Here is a 24,446-nt window from a genome sequence, read left to right on the forward strand (position 1 = left end):
AGCAATTCTCCCGCCTCAGCCTCCCAAGTAGCTGGGACTACAGGCATGCGCCACCATGCCCAGCTAATTTTTGTATTTTTAGTAGAGACAGTGTTTCACCATGTTGACCAGGATGGTCTCGATCTCTTGACCTCATGATCCACCCACCTCGGCCTCCCAAAGTGCTGGGATTTACAGGCATGAGCCACCACGCCTGGCCTGGAGAAATGCATTTTCATCCCATTCAGTCAAAAAAAAAAATTCTACCTTGTGATTTCTTCCTTGACTTGTGGATTATTTGAAAATGTTTTGTTGTATTTCCAAATATTTGAGAATTTTTTAGCTACCATTCTATTAATGATTTTCATTTTAATTATGTCATGTAGATAATACATTTTATATGATATAAATCATTTTATGTTTATTGAGGCCCAGAATAGAATCTATTTTCAATGGTTGAGAAAGGGCTCTCTCTTGGTGAATGTTCCATGTGTATTTGTAAAAAATGTGTATTCTATCTGCTGTTGTTGGATGAAATGTCTTGATAGTGTTTTCAATCTTCTATATTCTTACTGATTTTTTTCATCTGCTTGTTCTATGAATTACTGAGAGAGGAGAGTTGGATCCACTTCAACCGTAATTATGGACTTTTTAAAATGTCTCCTTTTAGTTCCACCAGTTTTTGCTCAATGTGTTTTGAAGTTCTGTTGTTAAGTACATTCACATATAAGACTGAAATGTCTTCCTGATTCATTTACCCTGTTAGTCTGTGATGTCCTTCTTTATCTCTGGTAATATTCTTTATCCTGAAGTCCACTTTGTCTGATATTAATACAGCTCTTTCGGGTTTCTTTTTATTAGTGTTAGCATGGTACTTTTTTTCTATTGTTTTACTTTTAACCTGTCTGTGTCTTTATATTTATAATGGGTTTGTTGTAGTAAGAAAATAGTTGGATCCTGCTTTTTAAAATCCAATCTGATAATTTATCTAATTTCTGGAGCTGTTTAAACCATGTATATTTAACTTAATTATTGATATGACCCAATTTAAATCTATTATCATGCTATGTGTTTGTCCCATCTATTCCTTGTTCCTTTTCTTCTTATGCCCTTCCTTGTTTTGATTAACTGAGGTTTTTGTTTTGTTTTGTTTTGACACAGAGTCTTGCTGAAGTGCAGTGGTATTATCTTAGCTGCTACCTCCACCTCCCGGGTTCAAGCAATTCTCCTGCCTCAGCCTCTGGAGTAGCTGGGATTACAGGTGTGTACCATCACCCCTGGCTAATTTTTGGATTTTTAGTAGAGATGGGGCTTCACCATGTTAGCTAGGCTAGTCTCGAACTCCTTACCTCAAGTGATCCACCTGCCTCAGCCTCCCAAAGTGCTTGGATTACAGGCATGAGTCACCACACCAGCTGATTTTTCTCCTCTCTTTTTATTCCTTAAGTTTCAGTGTGGATAACTTCCACTGATCTTCCTCATCTTCACCAATTCTTTCTCCTGCTACATTCATTTTGTGAATAGGCCTGTTGAAGGAATCCTTTAAAGCTGAGGCCATGATTGTATTAGTTTGCTAAGATAAGCTCTATTTCCAAATACAGTGACATTGAGGACTAGGCTTCAATATGTAAATTTTGGGTTACACCAGTCAGTCTATAACAATCATTCTCATTGCTCATGTTTCATTTAACTCTTTTCTTAGAGTTTCCATCTCTCTGATCAAACTCTCTGTCATGGGTTGTCCACCTTTTCACTAGACTCTTTAACATATTAATCGGTTAAAACCTCTGCTAGTTTGAGCATCTGCACCATCTCTCTGTCTGGTTCTGTTGACTGTTTTGTTTTGTTTGATCTTGCTTTTTGGGATCTCTTACAATTTGGATTAAATGCTGAACTTTGTGTAAAAGCATAGCAGAGACTGAGGTAAATAATACACCTAGAAATGGCATGTAGCTTCTTCTGTCAGTCGATTGGTGTGGGAGCTGATTCAATTTAGGATCTATCCAAGGCTGGATTGATGGGCGCATGTGACCTGGACTGTAACACAGGGTTTCGTTGCTTAGCAGGGCCCTGACTTGGTTTGATGCTCTGCTGTTACCATGCTGAAATTCTTAAGAGTTTTGAACAAGAGACCTCCCATTTTCATTCTGCGCTGGGCCTTGCAAATTATGTAGCTCATAAGTATGAGTTTTTACCTGCTTCAGAAAACCCAGAGATAAGAAGCACTCTACAGAAATGATGAACAAGCCAGGAGGACTTTATGTATCAGCGTCACTAAGTTACGGAGTACAGATGGTTAAGAAAATATATCCGGCCAATAAGATAGTGTTTTCCAAAAGCCACTGAGATCTGCTCTGGAAACGGAAGGTTAGAAACCACTAATAGAACCAGCCATTGCCTCAAAGACTTAAATCATAAAAATTTATGAATTAGGCCAGGTAGATAACATGACGAGCCAGAATTTCTCTTTAAAATTGGACTCACCAGGTTAAATGAAGAAATGACCAATATGAATATGCTTTTAATGATAGAATTCTTAGAATAATCTTGTATACTTGTAATTTTATGAATGTTCTTTCTATTATGTTATAAATTTGATTAAGTTTCTTATAATAATAAGCTTCTTTCTCTTTAAAAATGTAACATCACTATATGTTCTATATCAATGTAACATAATGAAATTTATTTTAAATCACAAAAATGTAATGAGGATGTGGGGATAGGCTTACTAGTAGGTTAAAATTGATGAAAATAAATAATATACTATATGTTTTTCCTTCCATCAGGGAAATAAAAACACTATAGCTAATACAGAAGAAATCTACAAGGGAAAAAACCCAAGCCTATTGGAAATGTAGTTTCTCCTTTTAGACATATTGTCAGGAGAAAAGTTAGTTGTCAGGGCCTGGCGTGGTGGCTCATGCCTGTAATCCCAGAAAGTTGGGAGGCCAAAATGAGGAGAATCCCTTGAGCCCAGGAGTTCAAGACCAGCCTGGGAAACATAGGGAGACTTGGTCTCTTAAAAAAAAAATTAGTTGTTAGAGAAAAACCAAAAATAATGACAAACAACATAGAGGTTCTCCTTCACATTCAGTAAATTCTAAGAAAAACAGCCCCAGCTGGTTTAGTCCTTCTGGTGTCAGAGACTCGTCCTCTTTCCATCTTGTTCCTACTCTGTGGATGGCTTGTGGCTTCCACTTTCAAGAGTCCTCATGGACCAGTGTTACTGCTGGAGCTCCGGTCATTATGTCTGCATTCCAACCAGAAAGAAGGAGGAAGGGTTTAGAATGGCACATTTTCTCCTTTCAAGGACATTTCAATTAAGTCACAAGATATAAAGCACATCTTTTGTTTTTATATTTATTTCGCATCCTTAAACAAAATGTGCGTATTGCTTTTGGGAGAGCATGTAGAGAGAGTTTCTGAAATAGATGAACCATCTTTTAGGTCTAACAGTCTTCCCTAGCTGAACCACCCTCATCTACCAGGATCCAAATTCTAAATCTGTTATTGGAGCCAGCTGCAGTGGCTGTAATCCCAGCACTTTTTGGGAGGCGAGATAGGAGGATCTCTTGAGTCCAGGAGTTTGAGACCAGCCTAGGTAACATAGCGAGACCCTGTCTCTTAAAAAAAATTTTTTTAATTAAACTAAATTAAAAAGATAAAATCCATTATTGGTTTTGTATTTTGGAAACAGTTTCATTTTAGAAGACTTTATTTTATTTATTTAAAACAGCTGTCTTGGGTGTTTTTTTAAAAAAAAACACTTTGTTTGTAATAGCTAAAGATATAATTTGGGGAAACAAGATAAATGACTCCAACTTCAGAGAAATAAATAAAATAGTTTTAGATTCATTAATAGCTTATGTTTCAATTTAGAAGCCTATAAATTCTTACATTTAAAAAATTATAACATCTATAAAGTGTTATACCTTATAGACATTTATTCTTAACATTTTAGGTCAAGGACTCTTGAAATAATTAATAAATAATTATTTGTCAATTTAAAAAATAGGCTGGGTGCGGTGGTTCACAATCATCCCAGCATTTTGGGAGGCCGAGGCAGGTGGATCACTTGACGTCAGGAGTTTGAGAGCAGCCTGGCCAGCATGGTGAAACCTTGTCTCTATTAAAAATACAAAAACTAGCCAGACATGTTGGCATGCTCCTGTAGTCCCAGCTTCGTAGAGGCTGACGCAGGAAAGTCATTTGAACCCAGGAGGCGGAGGCGGAGGCTGCAGTGAGCTGACATTGTGCCACTGCACTCCAGCCTGAGTGACAGAGTGAAAAATAAATAATAAAATAAAATAAAATAAAATTCATGATCCAAATTCAAGTAAATTAAATATTTCTGATTTTCTAACATGGTAGAGGACTAGAAACACATCTAATAGTTGTCTGGGCTAAAAGAAGATTGCTGTGGGCTAATGTTGCAAAGGCTATGGCTTGACTTTGATTTGCATGAGATTTTGATTTTTTTCTTTTTCTTTTTTTTTTTTTTTTTGAGACAGAGTCTCACTATCACCGTGGCAGTGCAGTGATGCGATCTCGTGGCTCACTGCAACCTCCACCTCTCCTCCCTCAGCCTCCTGAGAAGCTAGAATTACAGGCATGCACCACCACACCTGGCTAATTTTTATATTTTTAGTGGAGATGGGGTTTCACCCTGTTGGGCAGGCTGGTATTGAATTCCTGACCTCAAGTGATCCACCCACCTCAGTTTCCCAAACAGCTGGGATTACAGGCATGAACCACTGTGCCTGGCCAGATTTTTATATTTTTTTCTAAAGCCATAATCATTATTTATAAACTGGGAGATTTTACACAAGGACCTATAATTTCAAAGTCTCTTCAAAAACTAAAAATACGCTGGCACAGTGCCTCACGCCTATAATCCCAACACTTTGGGAGGCGAAGATGGGAGGATTGCTTGAGCCCAAGGGTTCGACACCAGCCTGGGCAACATGGCAAAATCTCATCCCTGCAAAAACACAAAAATTAGCCTGGCAAGGTGGCGTGCTCCTGTAGTCCCAGCTACTTGGAAGGCTGAGTCAGGAGGATCATGTGAACCCAGGAGGTCGAGGCTGCAAAGAGCTGTGATCAAGGAACTGCACTCCAGGCCGGGCAACAGAGCAAGACCCTGACTCAAAACCAAACAAAATATTAGCGTAGTCGACACGCACTGCTCTGAGACTCTTCCATAGCTTGTGGCCTACTCCCTCTCGTCTGGTGCCCCGCCCCCTGACCCTGTGGCTTGCACCCTGTAGGCATTGGGGTTTGTGATTCCCAGATACATCTTGGGTTTCCTTTATTTATTTATTTATTTATTTATTTATGAGACGGAGTTTCGCTCTTGTGACCCAGGCTGGAGTGCAATGGCGCGATCCCGGCTCACCGCAACCTCCGCCTCCTGGGTTCAGGCAATTCTCCTGCCTCAGCCTCCCGAGTAGCTGGGATTACAGGCACGTGCCACCATGCCCAGCTAACTTTTTGTATTTTTAGTAGAGACGGGGTTTCACCATGTTGACCAGGATGGTCTCGATCTCTTGACCTCGTGATCCACCCGCCTCGGCCTCCCAAAGTGCTGGGATTACAGGCTTCAGCCACGGCGCCCGCCCCGGATTTACATTTTTTAAACCTTGAGGTTCTGTCACTCTCTCCTTTCATTTTCTCCTGAGATCAGTAAGAGATGAACCAAAAAACAAAGGTGAAGGCAGAAAGCTCTCCAAAGATTGCCCTTCTCCCAGGTTTGTACAGGAGACAAGGAAAGGAGAGGACGAGAAGGGGCCACCAGTCTTCCGTGAGGTGAGGGAAGAGGCCGCGCTGTGTGCTTAGGAGGATGACAGCAGTAGGGATGAAGCAAGCAGGAGGGAACCTGAAGCCACTTCCTCTTGGGGCACTCTGCTTGGGCGTCGTCTTGCTGTAAGAAGGGAAAGCTAGAGACCCGGAACATTGCTCCCAGCTGTTGGGACTTCCACACAGGGAGGGGTTTCTGTCCTCACCGTCTGTTCATGGGACCTCCCCACCCGCCTTCTCCCTCCTCTGGCATTCTGCCTGGACAGATGGCCCCCACTTTGTATCACAGATAATATTTCTGCAGACACTCTTTAACCCCTAAGTTGTACTTAACATTTTTTAGCTAACAGCTTTCTCTATAATCACCTTGGATGGTTTACAGAGGGCAGCATATTATAGAATATCTGTTTATGTTTCATATCTAACATGTATGGAGAGCTGAGTGTATGTTTAGCACTGTTCAAAATGTATTGTCGGCTCACTTAATCTTCTCAAACACCTGTGGTGCAGATTCCATAATTTCCATTTTACGGATGAGGAAAGGAAGGCACAGAGAAGTTAATAATTTGCCCAAAGGAGCCCATCTGGAGATAGATATATGAATAGATATATAGATGTAGATGCACACACCGAGACATAAAGCATACACAAATATGAAAACCAGGCTGGACACAGCGGCTCACACCTATAATCCCTGCACTGTGAGAGGCAGAAGGATCCCTTGAAGCCGGAAGTTTGAGACCAGCCTGGGCAACATAGTAAGACCTTGTCCCTACAGAGAAAAAATTTAATTAGCCGGGTATAGTGAACAGGCATCAGTAGTCCCAGCTGCTCGGGAGGCTGAGGCAGGATTGCTTGAGCCCAGGAAGTCAAGGCTGCAGTGAACTATAATTGTGCCACTGCACTCCAGCCTACATGACAGAGCAAGATTATTATTTTTAAAACTTATGAAAACGTATCTCATAATTCTCAGTCACAATATGTGATGCTCAAAAGCAGATATTCACAGGGCTCCTGCATAAGAGGTGCAGGGTATTACAGAAATAAGGATGCAAAAAGAAAGCAGAAAGAAAGAAAGAAAGAGAAAAAGAAAAAGAAAAAAAAAGAAAGAGAAAGAGAGAAAGAAAGAAGAAAGAAAGAAAGAGAAAAAGAAAAAGAAAAAAAAGAAAGAAAGAGAAAGAAAGAAAGAAAGAAAGAGAAAGAAAGAGAAAAAGAAAGAGAAAGAGAGAAAGAAGGAAAAAAGAGTGGCTTCTCACAGTGAATGGCGAGTGTAACTCAGATGTTCTTGAAGACTCAGAAGAGGCTTGAAACTGCAAAGCTGCTGTTTTATCCACGTGACTTCTGCTCACCATTGTCCTCTACATGTGCCCAAGTGCCAGGAACAGACACTTACGGCCAATAAAACACAAAACTGGCGAGAATGTGCTTTCAATTAAAAAGTACAATTGCAAAACAGGTTGGAGTTCAAAACCAGGCCGGGCGCAGTGGCTCACGCCTGTAATGCCAACACTTTGGGATGCTGAGGATGGTGGATGACCTGAGGTCAGGAGTTAGAGGTCAGCCTGGCCAATACGGAGAAACCCCTTCTTTACTAAAAGTGCAAAAATTAGCCAGGCATGGTGGCACATACCTGCAGTTCCAGCTACTCAGAAGGCTGGGGCAGGAGAACGGCTTGAACCCGGGAAGCAGAGGTTGCAGTGAGCTGAGATCATGCCACTGGACTCCAGCCTAGGCAGGAGAGCGAGACTTCATCTCAACAAAAAAAATACAAAAACAAAAAAACGATGAAACTTTTAATAGTTGTTAAAACCACTCTACTCTGACATGGTCAAATATTTAAAGTTCAAGGATCCATTTCACAACTTGATTTTTCCAGCTGCTAAGTGATTATATTACACTTAGGAGGCTTCGAATTCATATAATTGGGTGAATTATCAAGAAATGAATTGGTCTCTTGGGAATTTTTCCTTTCAAAGACTCATCACAGGTAAAAAGAAAGTGAAGGGTGATTTTCCCCAAGAGCAGGCCAGCTTTGTGTTCTAGAATTTGGGGTTCTCTCACCCCAGAGACGAGGTTCACTGACTGTTTATGTGTTTGAGGTTGATTTGTTTATCTGACTGCAGGGTGCCAGGGAGACTGACCAAACAGGCATTTTTTTTTTTTTTTTTTTAAGGAAGAACAAGGCTGATTAAAACAATCTGGCTAGATTGCCAACAAGGATAAGTGGACACGCAGAAGTGTTTGGAGAAGGGTGAGCTGAACAGAAGCGGGTGAGGTGGGTTTGCTGAGTACAGAGGGCAGGGTGAGTCTGGGCCATGACTGTCTCGGTGGTGTCCAAGGCCACACAGGCCCAGGTCACCCCCTCTATTTTTCCTGGGTTTTGCTACAGCCCTAGAGAAGGGGAGATAATTATTTGCCATACCAGGGAGTGGAGGAAAAAACAATATTAAGTTTTTGTTGATCTTGGCAAGTAGAAGCTCAGAGCCACATCTGACATAATTTACAAAAACAATGCAATGTGATGTGTTTTCTACTTGAGTATTGAAAGGCAATTCCTTCTTCGATACCCAGTATTTTTTTTCTGCTCTTAAGCAAGACCCTTTCTGAGAGTCGACTCATTTTCTTTCATTTTCCCCACTTCAGTCTCACTGCCTGGAGGTCTCCAGCTTGGCTGCAGCAACTGGATTCCCTGAGGGGACCCTACAGACTCTAGCTGGCCCTTGTTCCTAAGTCAATCCAAAACCAAGTACGCTATCACTGGGTGACCATTAGAAATGCATCACCTTGGCCGGGTGCAGGGGCACACACCTGTAATCCCTGCACTTTGGGAGGCCACGGTGGGAGGATCTCTTGAATCCAGGAGTTTGAGACCAGCCTGGGCAACATGGAGAAACCCATCTCTACAAAAAGTACAAAAATCATCTTGGCGTGGTGGTATGTCCCTGTAGTCCAGCTACTTGAGAGGCTGAGGTGGGAGGATTTGAGCCCAGGAGGTCTAGGCTATAGTGAGCTGTAATGATTCCACTGTGCTCCAGCCTGGGCAACAGTGAGACCCTGTCACAAAAAATAAAAATAAAATAAAATCAAGTAACATGGTGAATTGTATGTCATATGAATATCTCTCTTTAAAAATTTAAGATTCTAACACACAAAAGAATCCCTTAACCTGAGCCACAGCTCTCCTCTTTCTGATGTCTCAGTCTACCATCCTCCCCTCTGCCTAGCTCTGTCTGTCATCTTCCCCTCTGCCTAGCTCATCTGCCATCCTCCCCTCTGCCTGGCTCTGTCTGCCATCCTCCCCTCTGCCTGGCTCTGTCTGCCATCCTCCCCTCTGCCTGGCTCTGTATGCCATCCTCCCCTCTGCCTGGCTCTTTATGCCATCCATCTTCCCCTCTGCCTGGCTCCATCTGCCATCCTTCCCTCTGCTAAAAATACAAAAAATTAGCTGGGCATGGTGGCATATGCCTGTGATCCCAGCTACTCAGGAGGCTGAGGGAGGAGAATTGCTTGAACCCGGGAGGTGGAGGTTGTGGTGAGCCAAGATCGCGCCATTGCACTCAAGTCTGGGCAATAAGTGAAACTCCACCTCAAAAGAAGAAGGAGAAGAAGAAGAAAGAAGGAGGAAGAAGGAGGAGGAAGAGGAGGAAGAGGAGGAGGAGGAGGAAGAGGAGGAGGAGGAAGAGGAGGAGGAGGAGGAAGAGGAGGAGGAGGAGGAAGAGGAGGAGGAGGGGGAAGAAGAGGAGGAAGAGGAGGAGGAGGGGGAGGAGGAGGAGGAAGAGGAGGAGGAGGGGGAGGAGGAGGAGGAAGAGGAGGAGGAGGAGGAAGAGGAGGAGGAGGAAGAAGGAGGAGGAAGAAGAGGAGGAGGAGGAGAAAGAGGAGGAAGAGGAGGAGGAAGAGGAAAAGGAGGAGGAGGAAGAGGAGGAGGAGGAGGAAGAAGAAAGAAGAAAGAAGGAGGAAGAAGAAGGAGGAGGAGGAAGAAGGAGGAGAAGGAGGAAGAGGAGGAGGAAGAAGAAAGAAGGAGGAAGAAGGAGGAGGAAGAGGAGGAAGAGGAGGAGGAGGAGGAAGAGGAGGAGGAGGAGGAAGAGGAGGAGGAAGAGGAGGAGGAGGAGGAAGAAGAAAGAAGAAAGAAGGAGGAAGAAGAAGGAGGAGGAGGAAGAAGGAGGAGGGGGGGGAAGAAGAGGAGGAAGAGGAGGAGGAGGGGGAAGAAGAAAGAAGAAAGAAGGAGGAAGAAGAAGGAGGAGGAGGAAGAAGGAGGAGGAGGGGGAAGAAGAGGAGGAAGAGGAGGAGGAGGGGGAGGAGGAGGAGGAGGGGGAGGAGGAGGGGGAGGAGGAGGAGGAAGAGGAGGAGGAGGAGGAAGAGGAGGAGGAGGAAGAGGAGGAGGAGGAGGAAGAAGAAAGAAGAAAGAAGGAGGAAGAAGAAGGAGGAGGAGGAAGAAGGAGGAGAAGGAGGAAGAGGAGGAGGAAGAAGAAAGAAGGAGGAAGAAGGAGGAGGAGGAAGAAGGAGGAGGAGGAGGAAGAAGGAGGAGGAGGAAGAAGGAGGAGGAGGAAGAAGGAGGAGAAGGAAGAAGGAGGAGGAGGAGGAAGAGGAGGAGGAGGAAGAGGAGGAGGAAGAGGAGGAAAAGGAGGAGGAAGAGGAGGAGGAGGAAGAGGAGGAAGAGGAAGAGGAGGAGGAAGAGGAGGAAGAGGAGGAGGAGGAGGAAGAGGAAGAAGAAAGAAGAAAGTCATCCCTGGTAATTCACGTCTTAGGTTAGGACAATAATGAACTGGTAGAAGACCACTCCTTGAAAAGGCAGCCTTTGCCTGTCACAGCAGTTTGGGCTTATGTGTGCCTGTCACATCAGCACAACCCAGCACAGTTCCGTCCTGGGCTTCCTTCATTCCCATTGGGACTGTCTGATCCGCAGTGGTCAGTGTCTTTCTGGGACAATAGCACCAAAACGGTGATGTTTCCTGGGCATTACAGACTTGTTCTGGTGTCAGGCTTTCATCAGTGATGACCTTGGCAAACCTGCTGCTTTGTGATTAGCAGATGCTTTATCGATACAAATCTTTAAAAATTTAATGCCATAGTTTTTCTTAAATTCTGCAACCAACCTTGAATATTCACGATTCCCTTCCATTTTCAGTTCATCAGAATAGATCGTTCTTGTTTCACGATCAGCATCAAGTATCATGTGTCCACCGCGATATTGATGGGTCACTTTTCCAGCGCGCAGTTGAGATCTTCCTTTTTAGCTTCATGCAGTGTTTTTCTATTTTTCGTTAACTCCTATTGGTCACTTGCAGCACTGAACTTCCACAGTCTATCCCTCTATTTCTTCAGGTCCTGTATGGTGGTCATTCCAACACCGTACTTTTCTGTAAGACATTTCACACTTACACCACTGCCTTGTATCTCCAACTGTTTGACTTTCTGTGTCATAAACATAAATGCTTTCTTTTCTTATCACTATTATCCACGGGAGTATCTACAGACCTTTGTGACATTTTCTTTCTTTCCTTCTTTCTTTCTTTCTTTCTTTCTTTCTTTCTTTCTTTCTTTCTTTCCTTCCTTCCTTCCTTCCTTCCTTCCTTCCTTCCTTCCCTCCGTCCCTCCCTCCCTCTCTCCTTCCCTCCCTCCCTCCTTCCTTCCTTCCTTCTTTCCTTCCTTCTTTTCTTTTGTGACAGAGCCTCACTCTATTATCCAGGCGGAGTCCAGTGGCACAATCTCAGCTCACTGCAACCTCAGCCTCCTGGGTTCAAGCGATTCTTGGCCTCAGCCCCCTGAGTAGCTGGGATTACAGGTGCGTGCCACCACACTAGGCTAATTTTTATATTTTTAGTAGATGGGTTTCACCATTTTGCCCAGTCTGGTCTCAAACTCCTGAGCTCAAGTGATCCACCTGCCTTGGCCTCCCAAAGTGCTGGGATTACAGACGTGAGCCACTGCACCTGGCCAACATTTTTAACAATATCATTAGACCACAGAGCAGATAATAAGCAAAAATACCACAGTGAGCAGTGGACAGAGGCAGGCCTTAGCTCCATATGGGAAATTGTGGGGACCTGTCACGGGTGTATTCCATCTGCACACATGCCATTTCACTACCCTTTGTGTGCACACTTGGATGGGGGAATCTGGGTGTGCACAGAAAAGATATCTCTCAGCTGAAGAGGGCTGGGAGAGTCTTTTTTGCCCTTAGGGATGCTGAATAAACAGTGTGTTGTCTGCCTGTGTTTTGATTGCAACCCACCCCATGATATCAGATATGGAATTTTCCACTTGTGATGTAATATCAGAGCTCAAAAACTTTTAAATTTTCGACCATATTGGATTTGGGATTTGGAGATCAGGAATGGTCAACTCATATGGTACTAGTCATATGAAGTGGTTTTCTTTTTGAGACCGAGTCTCCTTCTGTCACCCAGGCCAGGTGCCTCCCAAGCAGCTGGGACTACAGGCCAGAGTGCAGTGGAGCAATCACGGCTCACTGCAACCTCAGCCTCCCAGGTTTAAGCGATTCTCGTGTCTCAGTCTCCCAAGTACCTGGGATTACAGGCATGTGCCACCACACCCTACTAATTTTTGTATTTTTAGGAGATGGGGTTTCACCATGTTGGCCAGGCTGGCAGGCTGATCTCTAACTCCTGATCTGCCTCAGCGTCCCAAAGTGCTGGGATTACAGACATGAGCCACCGCACCCAGCCTTATTCATATACATTTTTAAAAATGTAAACCCTTCTGTCTGTTGCACATGGACATACACATGGAAAAGGGGACTAAGAATGCCTGAGAATGGTGAGTACCAATTTCAAGAAACATTACCTGCGAGAAGGTGGAAGACGGGGAAAGAGAAAGATGCACGAATACAGAGTGGCTTCAAATTTATCTGGAATTTTTTTAAATTCCAAAACATATCTGAAGCAAACATAGAGCAGACAAATCAAGATTTGACAGGACTAGGCAGTAAGCTCGTGGATCTCCACTCTATTTATTGATTGCTATACTTCAAAGTATGTTTGAAATTTACATTATTTAACAACACATTTATATGTAATCAAACAGAGTTGTTTTAAGCATATTACATTTACATTTTTATTTTCAAATTTTAAAATTTACTTTTGGCCAGAATTCAGTAACATGGACACTTTACACAGTGTTAGTTAGAAGGTATATTGATACGAGACTTCTGAAAAGCAAGATTGCAATATTTGGGTAAAAGAAAAAAGCCTTTTAAAATATTCTGTACGGAGGTGGGGGGGACTCAAGATGGCGCGGTGAGAACAACCCAGGATTGAAGCTCTCAGTGAATGCACGGAGAGGGTGAGTCAGGGCCGCATTTCCAGACGGATCTTTGTTGCCTACAGAACGGGGAAATTCCCAGGTATAAAAGAGATGCAGGACGCCAGGCAGAGGTTTTGGCCGGCGCTATAGCGCAGTGGCGTTACACAGCGCTCCGCACAAAGAGCACTGGTCCGGGTGCCCTGTTAAACCAGCAATCTGAGACTTGAGAGGGCTGAACTTGAGACTGAACGGGACTTGGACAATGAGCCAGCCCAGGAGATTCCAGGGAAGCAGCGTTTGGGGTAGCGCAGTGGGACAAACAAAATGGCAATTCCAAACGCTCCAGGTGAGGGCACAGCTGAACCCAGGACGGTGCAGCTCCGTGGGGGAGGAGCGTCTGCCATTACCGAGGCAATCCGCCCCTACTGAGGTACACGCCCATTGCTGACTCAGCCTACCATTGCCGAGGCAACCCGCCACAACAGAGAGACTCTGCCGCAGGGCGTAGCTCATGGCAGCAGGGCGGAGACCGCAGCAGCACAGCAGAGCCTGCAGCAACAGGGCGAACCTCACACCTGCAGGGCAGAGCCTCAGCAGCCAAATAGAGCCTAGACTGCCTCCTAGCTGGGCAGGACAGCACAACGGACACTCACAAAGAAAGCTCCAACCCCCACCCACCCCGAGACAGAACATCTGAGGAAAAAAAAGGTTTTTTTATGAGTTCAGCTGCAGCAGAATTAAACATAGCAGCCTAACAGCCCTGAATGAACAACAGAGCTCACAGCTCAGCACTTGAGCTCCTATAAAGTACAGACTGTCTCCTCAAGCAGCTCCCTGACCCCTCTATATCCAAAAGACTGGCATTTGGCAGGCATCATTCTGGGACAAAGATAGCAGAAAAAGAAACTGGTAGCATCCCTCACTGTTCCGCAGCTGCTATAGGTGCACCCCAGACAAGCAGGGCCTGGAGTGGACCTCAGCAGTTGTACAGTGGAGGGGCTAGACTGGTAGAAGGAAAACCAAGTAACAGAAATACTTCATCATCAACAATCTGGGTGTCCACTCGGAGACCCAACCGAAAAGTCAGCAACTACACAGAAGACAGGTGGATAAATCCACAAAGATGGGAAGAAACCAGCGCAAAAAGGAGGAAAACACCCAAAACCAGAACACCTCACCTCCTAGAAGGGACCAAAACTCCTCACCAGCAAGGGAACAAAGCTGGACGGAGAATGAGTGTGACGAAATGATGAAATCAGACTTCAGAAGGTGGATAATGAGAAACTTTTGTGAGCTAAAAGAACATGATTTAAATCAATGCAAAGAAACTAAGAACCTTGAAAAAAGATTCAAGGAAATGATAACAAGAATGGATAACTTAGAGAGGAATATGAATGAATTAAAGGAGATGAAAAACACAACACAAGAACTTCATGAAGCATGCACAAGTTTCAATAGCCGAATTGACCAAGCAGAAGAAAGAATATCAGAAGTCAAAGATCAACTCAATGAAATAAAACAAGAAACCAAGATTAGAGAAAAAAGCACAAAAAGGAATGAACAAAGTCTCCAAGAAATGTGGGACTATGTGAAGAGACCTAAACTATGTTTGATAGGTGTACCAGAATGTGACAAAGAGAATGAATCCAAGCTGGAAAATACTCTTCAGGACATCATCCAGGAAAATTTCCCCCACCTAGCAAGACAGGCCAACACTCAAATGCAGGAAATACAGAGAACACCACAAAGATATTCCGCAAGAAGAGCAACCCCAAGCCACATAATAGTCAGATTCAACAAGGTTGAAATAAAGGAGAAAATACTAAGGGCAGCCAGAGAGAAAGGTCAGGTCACCCACAAAGGGAAGCCCATCAGACTCACAGCAGATCTCTCGGCAGAAACGCTACAAGCCAGAAGAGAGTGGGGGCCAATATTCAACATTCTTAAAGAAAAGAACTTTCAACCCAGAATTTCATATCCAGCCAAACTGAGCTTCAGAAGTGAAGAAAAAATGAAATCCTTTGTGAACAAGCAAGTACTCAGAGATTTTGTCACCACCAGGCCTGCTTTACAAGAGTTTCTGAAGGAGGCACTACACATAGAAAGGAACAACCAGTACAAGCCATTCCAAAATTACACTAAATGCTAAAGAGCATCAACATAATGAAGAATCTACAACAACTAATGGGCAAAACAGCCAGCTAGCATCAAAATGGCGGTATCAAATTCACACATAACAATATTAACCCTAAATGTAAATGGACTAAATGCACCAATCAAAAGACACAGACTGGCAAATTGGATAAAAATCCAAAACCCATCAGTGTCCTGTATCCAGGAAACCCATCTCACATGCAAGGATACACAAAGGCTCAAAATAAAGGGATGGAGGAAGATTTACCAAGCAAATGGACAGCAAAAAAAAGCAGGAGTTGCAATTCTCATCTCTGATAAAATAGACTTTAAAGCAACAAAAATCAAAAGAGACAAAGAAGGTCATTACATAATGGTAAAAGGATGGATACAACAAGAAGAGCTAACAATCCTAAACATATATGGACCCAATACAGGAGCACCCAGATACATAAGGCAAGTTCTTAATGACTTTCAAAGAGACTTAGACTCCCACACAATAATAGTGGGAGACTTTAACACTCCACTGTCAATATTAGACAGATCAACCAGACAGAAAATCAATAAGGATATCCAGGGCTTGAACTCAGACCTGGAGCAAGCAAACCTGATAGACATTTACAGAACTCTCCACCCCAAATTCACAGAATATACATTCTTCTCAGCGCCACATCACACCTACTCTAAAATTGACCACATAATTGGAAGTAAAGCACTCCTCAGCAAATGCAAAACAACTGAAATCATAACAAACAGTCTCTCAGACCATAGTGCAATCAAGTTAGAACTCAGAATTCAGAAACCAACCCAGAATCGCACAGCTTCATGGAAACTGAACAACTGGCTCTTGAATGTTGACTGGATAAACAATGAAATGAAGGCAGAAATAAAGAAGTTCTTCGAAACCAATGAGAACGAAGACACAACATGCCAGAATCTCTGGGACACATTTAAAGCAGTCTCTAGAGGAAAGTATATAGCATTAAGTGCCCATATGAGAAGAATGGAGAGATCCAAAATTGACACCCTATTGTCAAAATTGAAAGAGCTAGAGGAGCAAGATCAAAAAAAACCTCAAAACCCAGCAGAAGACAAGAAATAACTAAGATCAGAGCAGAACTGAAGGAGATAGAGACACGAAAAACCCTTCAAAAAATCAATAAATCCAAGAGCTGGTTTTTTGAAAAGATCAACAAAATAGACCACTAGCCAGACTGATAAAAAAGAAAAGAGAGAACAACCAAATAGATGTAATAATAATTGATAAAGGGGACATCACCACAGATTCCACAGAAATTCAAACCATCATCAGAGAATATTACAAACAACTCTATGCACATAAACTAGTAAACCTGGAAAAAATTGATAAATTCCTGAACTCCTGCGTCCTCCCAAGCCTAAACCAGGAGGAAGCTGAAACTATGAATAGACCAATAACAAGGTCAGAAGTCGAGGCAGCAATTAAGAGCCTACCAACAAAAAAAGCCCAGGTCCAGATGGGTTCACAGCCGAATTCTAACAGACACAAAAAGAGGAGCTGGTACCATTCCTTCTGAAACTATTCCAAATAATCCAAAAAGAGGGAATCCTTCCCAAATCATTTTATGAGACCAACATCATCCTGATACCAAAACCCGGCAGAGACTCAACAAGAAAAGAAAACTTCAGGCCGATATGCATAATGAACATAGATGCAAAAATCTTCAATAAAATATTGACAAGCCGATTGCAACAGCACATCAAAAAACTTATCCATCATGATCAAGTAGGATTCATCCCGGGGATGCAAGGCTGGTTCAACATACGCAAGTCTATAAACGTAATTCACCACATAAACAGAACCGAAAACGAAAACCACATGATTATCTCAATTGACGCAGAGAAGGCATTCGACAAAATTCAACAGCCCTTTATGCTAAAAACCCTCAATAAACTCGGTATCGATGGAACGTATCTCAAAGTAATAAAAGCTATTTACAACAAACCAACAGCCAATATCATACTGAATGGTCAAAAACTGGAAGCATTCCCTTTGAAATCCGGCACTAGACAAGGATGCCCTCTTTCACCACTCCTATTCAATATAGTACTGGAAGTTCTAGCCAGAGCAATCAGGCAAGAAAAAGAAATAAAGCGTATTCAAATAGGAAAGGTGGAAGCCAAATTGTCTCTATTTGCAGACGACATGATAGTGTATCTAGAAGACCCCATCGCCTCAGCCCAAAAACTCCTGAAACTGATAAGCAACTTCAGCAAAGTCTCAGGATATAAAATCAATGTGCAAAAATCACAAGCATTCCTATACACCAATAACAGACTTAAAGAGAGCCAAATCAAGAACGAACTGCCATTCACAATTGCTACAAAAAGAATAAAATACCTTGGAATACAACTCACAAGGAACGTAAGGGACCTCTTCAAGGAAAACTATAAACCACTGCTCAACGAAATAAGAGAGGACACAAACAGATGGAGAAACATTCCATGTTCATGGTTAGGAAGAATTAATATTGTGAAAATGGCTATACTGCCCAAAGTAATTTACAGAATCAGCGCTATCCCCATCAAGCTACCATTGACTTTCTTCACAGAACTGGAAAAAGCCACCATGAACTTCATATGGAACCAAAAGAGAGCCCTCATAGCCAAGTCAATTCTAAGCAAAAAGAACACAGCGGGGGGCATCACATTACTGGATTTCAAACTATACTACAAGGCTACAGTAATCAAAACAGCATGGTACTGGTACCAAAATAGAGATATAGACCAATGGAACAAAACAGAGGCATCGGAGGCAACACAACATATCTACAACCATACAATCTTTGATAAACCTGACAAAAACAAGCAATGGGGAAAGGACTCCCTGTTTAACAAATGGTGTTGAGAAAACTGGCTAGCCATGTGCAGAAAGTAGAAACTCGACCCCTTCCTGACACCTTACACTAAAATTAACTCCAGATGGATTAAAGACTTAAACATAAGACCTGGCACCATAAAAACCCTAGAAGGAAATCTAGGCAAAACCATCCAGGACATAGGAGTAGGCAAGGACTTCATGACCAAAACACCAAAAGCATTGGCAACAAAAGCCAAAATAGACAAATGGGACCTAATCAAACTCCACAGCTTCTGCACAGCAAAAGAAACAGTCACTAGAGTGAATCGGCAACCAACAGAATGGGAAAAAATGTTTGCAGTTTACCCATCTGACAAAGGGCTGATATCCAGAATTTACAAAGAACTCAAACAGATTTACAGGAAAAAAACAAACAAGCCCATTCAAAAATGGGCAAAGGATATGAACAGACACTTTACGAAAGAAGACATATATGAGGCCAACAAACATATGAAAAAATGCTCATCATCACTGGTCATCAATCAGAGAGATGCAAATCAAAACCACACTGAGATACCATCTCACGCCAGTTAGAATGGCGATCATTAAAAAATCTGGAGACAACAGATGCTGGAGAGGATGTGGAGAAATAGTAACACTTTTACACTGTTGGTGGGAGTGTAAATTAGTTCAACCATTGTGGAAGACAGTGTGGTGATTCCTCAAGGTCTTAGAAATAGAAATTCCATTTGACCCAGCAATCCCATTACTGGGTATATATCCAAAGGACTATAAATCATTCTACTATAAGGACACATGCACACGAATGTTCATTGCAGCACTGTTTACAATAGCAAAGACCTGGAATCAACCCAAATGCCCATTGATGATAGACTGGATTGGGAAAGTGTGGCACATATACACCATGGAATATTATGCAGCAATCAGAAATGATGAGTTTGTGTCGTTTGTAGGGACATGTATGAATCTGGAGAACATCATCCTCAGCAAACTGACACAAGAACAGAAAATGAAACACCGCATATTCTCACTCATAGGCGGGTGATGAAAAATGAGAACACATGGACACAGAGAGGGGAGTACTAAACACTGGGGTCTATTGGGGGGAAAAGGGGAGGGCCAGTGGGAGGGGGAGGTGGGGAGGGATAGCCTGGGGAGAAATGCCAAATGGGTGAAGGGGAGAAAGGAAGCAAAACACACTGCCATGTGTGTACCTATGCAAGTGTCTTGCATGTTCTGCACATGTACCCCAAAACCTAAAATGCAATAAAAAATTAAAAAATAAAATAAAATAAAATATTCTGTACCAGTTGACTCAATAGTTCTACTGCAGGAAATCTATTCTAAACAATCTTAAAGTCACAAGATTTTGTAGAAAGATATTTATGACAATGTTATTTTTAATATTAATATAATAGAGGGGATGGTAAACTATGGTAATTTGCAGCCATTAAAACCTTTTACAAAGCATTTGTAATAATGGAGAAACCTTTACTTCATAATGTTGATAGAATAAAGAAAATGCTCCATTTTATACAAGGTATGCTCAGCCTGCATTCAATAAAGCCTGAATGTATTTGACAATATTAAGGAATATTGTTACTTTAAAAATCTGATCTTATCATCTTGAGATATATTCTTAAGTGTTGAGGGAAATTGAATAATGTGGGATTTTCCCAGTTGGAGTAAGGGTGGCTATTCCTGCTTAGAAGAAAGAATGGACCTTGTGTGGTCACTTGACAGGTGGTAGGTTCATTTTTCTTTCTCCTTTTTATTTTATTTTTTTAAATTTAAGAGACAGGGTCTGGCTCTGTTGCCCAGGCTGGAGTGCAGTGGCACCATCATAGCTCACTGCAGCCTTAAACTCCTGGGCTCAAACAATCCTCCCACCTCAGCCTCCCAAGCAGCTAGGACTACAGGTATGTGCCACCACATCAGGCTAATTTTGTTTTAATTTTTTTATAGAGATAGGGATCTCACTGTGTTGCCCAGGCTGGTCTCCAATACTTGGGCTCAAGTGATCCTCCTGCCTCTGTCTTCCAAAGTGCTGGGGTTACAAGCATGAGCCACTGCATCTGGCCTCTACTTTTGATATTTGAAAATGTCCATAACATCTAGCCAGAGCAATCAGGCAAGAAAAAGAAATAAAGGGTATTCAAATAGGAAAGGTGGAAGCCAAATTGTCTCTATTTGCAGACGACATGATAGTATACCTAGAAGACCCCATCACCTCAGCCCAAAAACTCCTGAAACTGATAAACAACTTCAGCAAAGTCTCAGGATATAAAATCAATGTGCAAAAATCACAAGCATTCGTCTACACCAATAACAGACTTAAAGAAAGCCAAATCAAGAGCGAACTGCCATTCGCAATTGCTACAAAAAGAATAAAATACCTTGGAATACAACTCACAAGGAACGTAAGGGACCTCTTCAAGGAGAACTACAAACCACTGCTCAACGAAATCAGAGAGGACACAAACAGATGGAGAAACATTCCATGTTCATGGTTAGGAAGAATTAATATCGTGAAAATGGCTATACTGCCCAAAGTAATTTACAGAATCAACGCTATCCCCATCAAGCTACCATTGACTTTCTTCACAGAACTGGAAAAAACCACCATGAACTTCATATGGAACCAAAAGAGAGCCCGCATAGCCAAGTCAATTCTAAGCAAAAAGAACACAGCGGGGGGCATCACACTACCGGATTTCAAACTATACTACAAGGCTACAGTAATCAAAACAGCATGGTACTGGTACCAAAACAGAGATATAGACCAATGGAACAAAACAGAGGCACCGGAGGCAACACAACATACATACAACTATTCAATCTTTGATAAACCTGACAAAAACAAGCAATGGGGCAAGGATTCCATGTTTAACAAATGGTGTTGGGAAAACTGGCTAGCCATGTGCAGAAAGCAGAAACTGGACCCCTTCCTGACACCTTACACTAAAATTAACTCCAGATGGATTAAAGACTTAAACATAAGACCTGGCACCATAAAAACCCTAGAAGGAAATCTAGGCAAAACTATCCAGGACATAGGAGTAGGCAAGGACTTCATGAACAAAACACCAAGAGCATTGGCAACAAAAGCCAAAATAGACAAATGGGACCTAATCAAACTCCACAGCTTCTGCACGGCAAAAGAAACAGTCACTAGAGTGGATCGGCAACCAACAGAATGGGAAAAAATTTTCGCAGTCTACCCATCTGACAAAGGGCTGATATCCAGAATTTACAAACAACTCAAGCAGATTTACAGGAAAAAAACAAACAAGCCCATTCAAAAGTGGGCAAAGGATATGAACAGATACTTTACGAAAGAAGACATATATGAGGCCAACAATCATATGAAAAAATGCTCATCGTCACTGGTCATCAGAGAGATGCAAATCAAAACCACATTGAGATACCATCTCACGCCAGTTAGAATGGCGATCATCAAAAAATCTGGAGACAACAGATGCTGGAGAGGATGTGGAGAAAAAGGAACACTTTTACACTGTTGGTGGGAATGTAAATTAGTTCAACCATTGAGGAAGACAGTGTGGCGATTCCTCAAGGCCTTAGAAATAGAAATTCCATTTGACCCAGCAATCCCATTACTGGGTATATATCCAAAAGACTATAAATCGTTCTACTATAAGGACACATGTACACGAATGTTCATTGCAGCACTGTTTACAATAGCAAAGACCTGGAATCAACCCAAATGCCCATTGATAATAGACTGGATTGGAAAAATGTGGCAGATATACACCATGGAATATTATGCAGCAATCAGAAATGATGAGTTCGTGTCGTTTGTAGGGACATGGATGAATCTGGAAAACATCATCCTCAGCAAACTGACACAAGAACAGAAAATGAAACACCGCATATTCTCACTCATAGGTGGGTGATGAAAAATGAGAACACATGGACACAGAAAGGGGAGTACTAAACACTGGGGACTATTGAGGGGAAAAGGGGAGGGCCAGTGGGAGGGGGAGGTGGGGAGGGATAGCCTGGGGAGAAATGCCAAATGTGGGTGAAGGGGAGAAGAAAAGCAAAGCACACTGCCATGTGTGTACCTACGCAACTGTCTTGCATGCTCTGCTCATGTACCCCAAAACCTATAATCCAATAAAAAATTTAAAAAAATAAAAAAAAAAAAAAAAAAAGAAAATGTCCATAACAAAAGAAGCTTTCATAAGTCTGAAACACACAAAATGTTGACACTGATTATATTTACAGGTTGGATCCAAGTGGATTTTCCAGTCCTCTGCATTCCTTTGTTCAGTACGTTTACATTTATACCAATTTTAAACTTTTAGGAAAAGAGAAGCAAGTACAGTCATGCCTCGCCCAGCGACAGAGATAGTTTCTGAGAAGCTTATCAGATGATTTCCTCGTTTTGCCAGCATCACAGAGGACTTACACAATTTGAACGGCATAGCCTGCTATGCACTGAGGCTGCATGGCCTCGCCTGCTGCTCCGGTACTGCAAAGCGTGCAGCATGAAGGCTGCTGAATACTGCAGGCAATTGTAACACAATGGTAAGGGTTTGTGTATCTAAACCTAGACAAGGTACAGTAAAAACACAAAAGCATCACCTTACGGGACCACCAAGGCATATATCAGTGGGCATTAACAGAAAGGTCGTTAGGCTCCACACAACTGTAGGAAAAGCTTTCATTTACTCTTTTCCCACTGTGTGTGGGGGGGGCGGGGGGGAGGATGTATAACAACCTACATTTATATGCCACTAAATTATTCTGTTTGTTTTATTTTTTATTTTTTTGAGACCAAGTCTCGCTGCGTTGGTCAGGCTGGAGTGCAGTGGCATGATCTCAGCTCACTGCAACCTCAGCCTCCCGGGTTCAAGCAATTCTCCTGCCTCAGCCTCCCAAGCAGCTGGGATTACAGGCATGCACCACCAAGCCCGGCTAAATTTTGTATTTTTACTAGATACTGGGTTTCGCCATGTTGACCAGGCTGGTCTCGAATTCCTGACCTCAGGCGATCCACCTGCCTTGGCCTCTGAAATTGCTTGGATTACAGGAGTGGCCACCACCTGTGGACCCCGGCCCTAAATTCTTCTATTTAACTTTCATTTTAAGTTCAGGGGTACATGTACAGGTTTGTTTATAGGTAGACCTATGTCTTGGGGGTTTGTTGTACAGATTATTTCGTTTTCAAAGAGAATTTGCAAGTATCTCACAAAAGCCTTATCAACATGCTGTAAGATTTTAAGAAGCAATGGTGGAGGCTTGGAGATGTCTCGTCCTGTCCAGTGTCACCCCTAGACCTGAGAATCTGCACGTGGGAGCTTACAGACCCTGTTCTCAGGCTTCACTTGAGACCCCAAGAAAGAAAAAACCCACCTGCCAAAGAGGAGGATGGCAGCCTGGAAGAACGTAAGGAAGCCGGGCGAAAAGGTGAAGCATGATGGCTCCTCTCCCGCTTTTCCTCCCTCCCACTCTCTCCTTCTAATACGAGGCATTGTCCTGGGGAGCAAAGCTGCAGCAGGAATTCTGCGAAGTCAGAGCTGGGGCCCCAGCGGGCGCCGGTGGCCGCGGGAGCGATCAGGTGGCAGGGCTGTGCTCTCCCCGGGCCAGAGCACACCAGGCAGGTCCCCGCGTTTCCGCGCCGCGGCGACACCTCCACGGGCACTCACCCGGGCCGGCCGCTCTAAGCCGAGCGCAGGGCCCCAGAGGAGACCTACAAAGTCGAAGTCGCGCAACTGGAGGCGACCAGCGCGGGGCGAGAGGTCCAGTGGATCCGCGCGCAGAGGGGACTGGAGAGAGTCTGCTCTCGGACGGCTTCGCCCACTCTCTCCGTAGTGTGGACACAGAATCCAATGCACTCTGGGGGTCCTGGAGCACGAGGAGCGCGGAGAACCGGGAGACTCCCGGGCTTGCATGGGTAAGGTCCTGGGGACCCACCGGGCACGGCCCGCGGCGTCCCGAGGACAGGGGTGGCTGTGCGGGGCCACAGCGGCCTGTGGGGCTCCTTCCCCAGCAGGGGTGGGGACTCTGAGTCACGGATCTGTCACTGCTCTGCACCTCTCCGCAGCCCTCCGGGGGCCAAAGCAAAACCGAAAGCGAATGCGCCTGGCGGGACGGCAAGTCCCAGAGCGGCGCTCGCCAGCTCCCCGGGCCTGGGCAGCGCTCGCCCGGGGCGCCCAGCGGGGCCCTGCGAAGCGGCAGCCATGGCCCGGCAGCGGGCGCGCGGCTGCAGGACCCTGGGCCTCCCGGCGCTGCTACTGCTGCTGCTGCTGCTCCAGCCGCCGGCGACGCTGGGTAGGGAACTGGGAGCCGGCGCGCCTGGGCGGGGCTTGGGAGGGGGCCGGAGCATCGGGCAGGACGGAACCGAGAGCCCCATCCGCTCCCCCGGCCGCACGGGGCATCGGTATCT

At 43.8% G+C, this 24,446-nt stretch overlaps 1 protein-coding gene and 2 long non-coding RNA genes across 3 annotated transcripts in view; 1 reads left to right on the forward strand and 2 right to left on the reverse strand.

Moving 5' to 3' along the window:
• The window catches only part of LOC144576865 (uncharacterized), an 82,150-nt gene extending 57,809 nt beyond the window's left edge, over positions 1 to 24,341 (reverse strand). Inside the window, exon 1 of the long non-coding RNA XR_013519486.1 lies at positions 23,414 to 24,341. This is a non-coding gene — a long non-coding RNA (uncharacterized LOC144576865). The remainder of the gene's footprint in view (positions 1 to 23,413) is intronic.
• Positions 2,635 to 8,829, reverse strand: LOC128932535 (uncharacterized). The gene is made up of 3 exons (XR_013519485.1): positions 8,584 to 8,829; positions 7,406 to 7,503; positions 2,635 to 3,229 (listed from the first exon to the last, which is right to left on the reverse strand). It is a non-coding gene; the product is annotated as an uncharacterized LOC128932535 (long non-coding RNA).
• IL15RA (interleukin 15 receptor subunit alpha) overlaps positions 24,129 to 24,446 on the forward strand; it is a 29,549-nt gene continuing 29,231 nt past the window's right edge. Inside the window, 2 exon segments of the mRNA XM_035306732.3 lie at positions 24,129 to 24,176; positions 24,179 to 24,331. Coding sequence (XP_035162623.3) covers positions 24,137 to 24,176; positions 24,179 to 24,331 — 193 coding nt within the window. The 5' untranslated portion in view covers positions 24,129 to 24,136.

This window comes from Callithrix jacchus, chromosome 7 (genome assembly GCF_049354715.1).
Source record: "Callithrix jacchus isolate 240 chromosome 7, calJac240_pri, whole genome shotgun sequence".
Taxonomy (NCBI): Eukaryota; Metazoa; Chordata; class Mammalia; order Primates; family Cebidae; genus Callithrix; species Callithrix jacchus.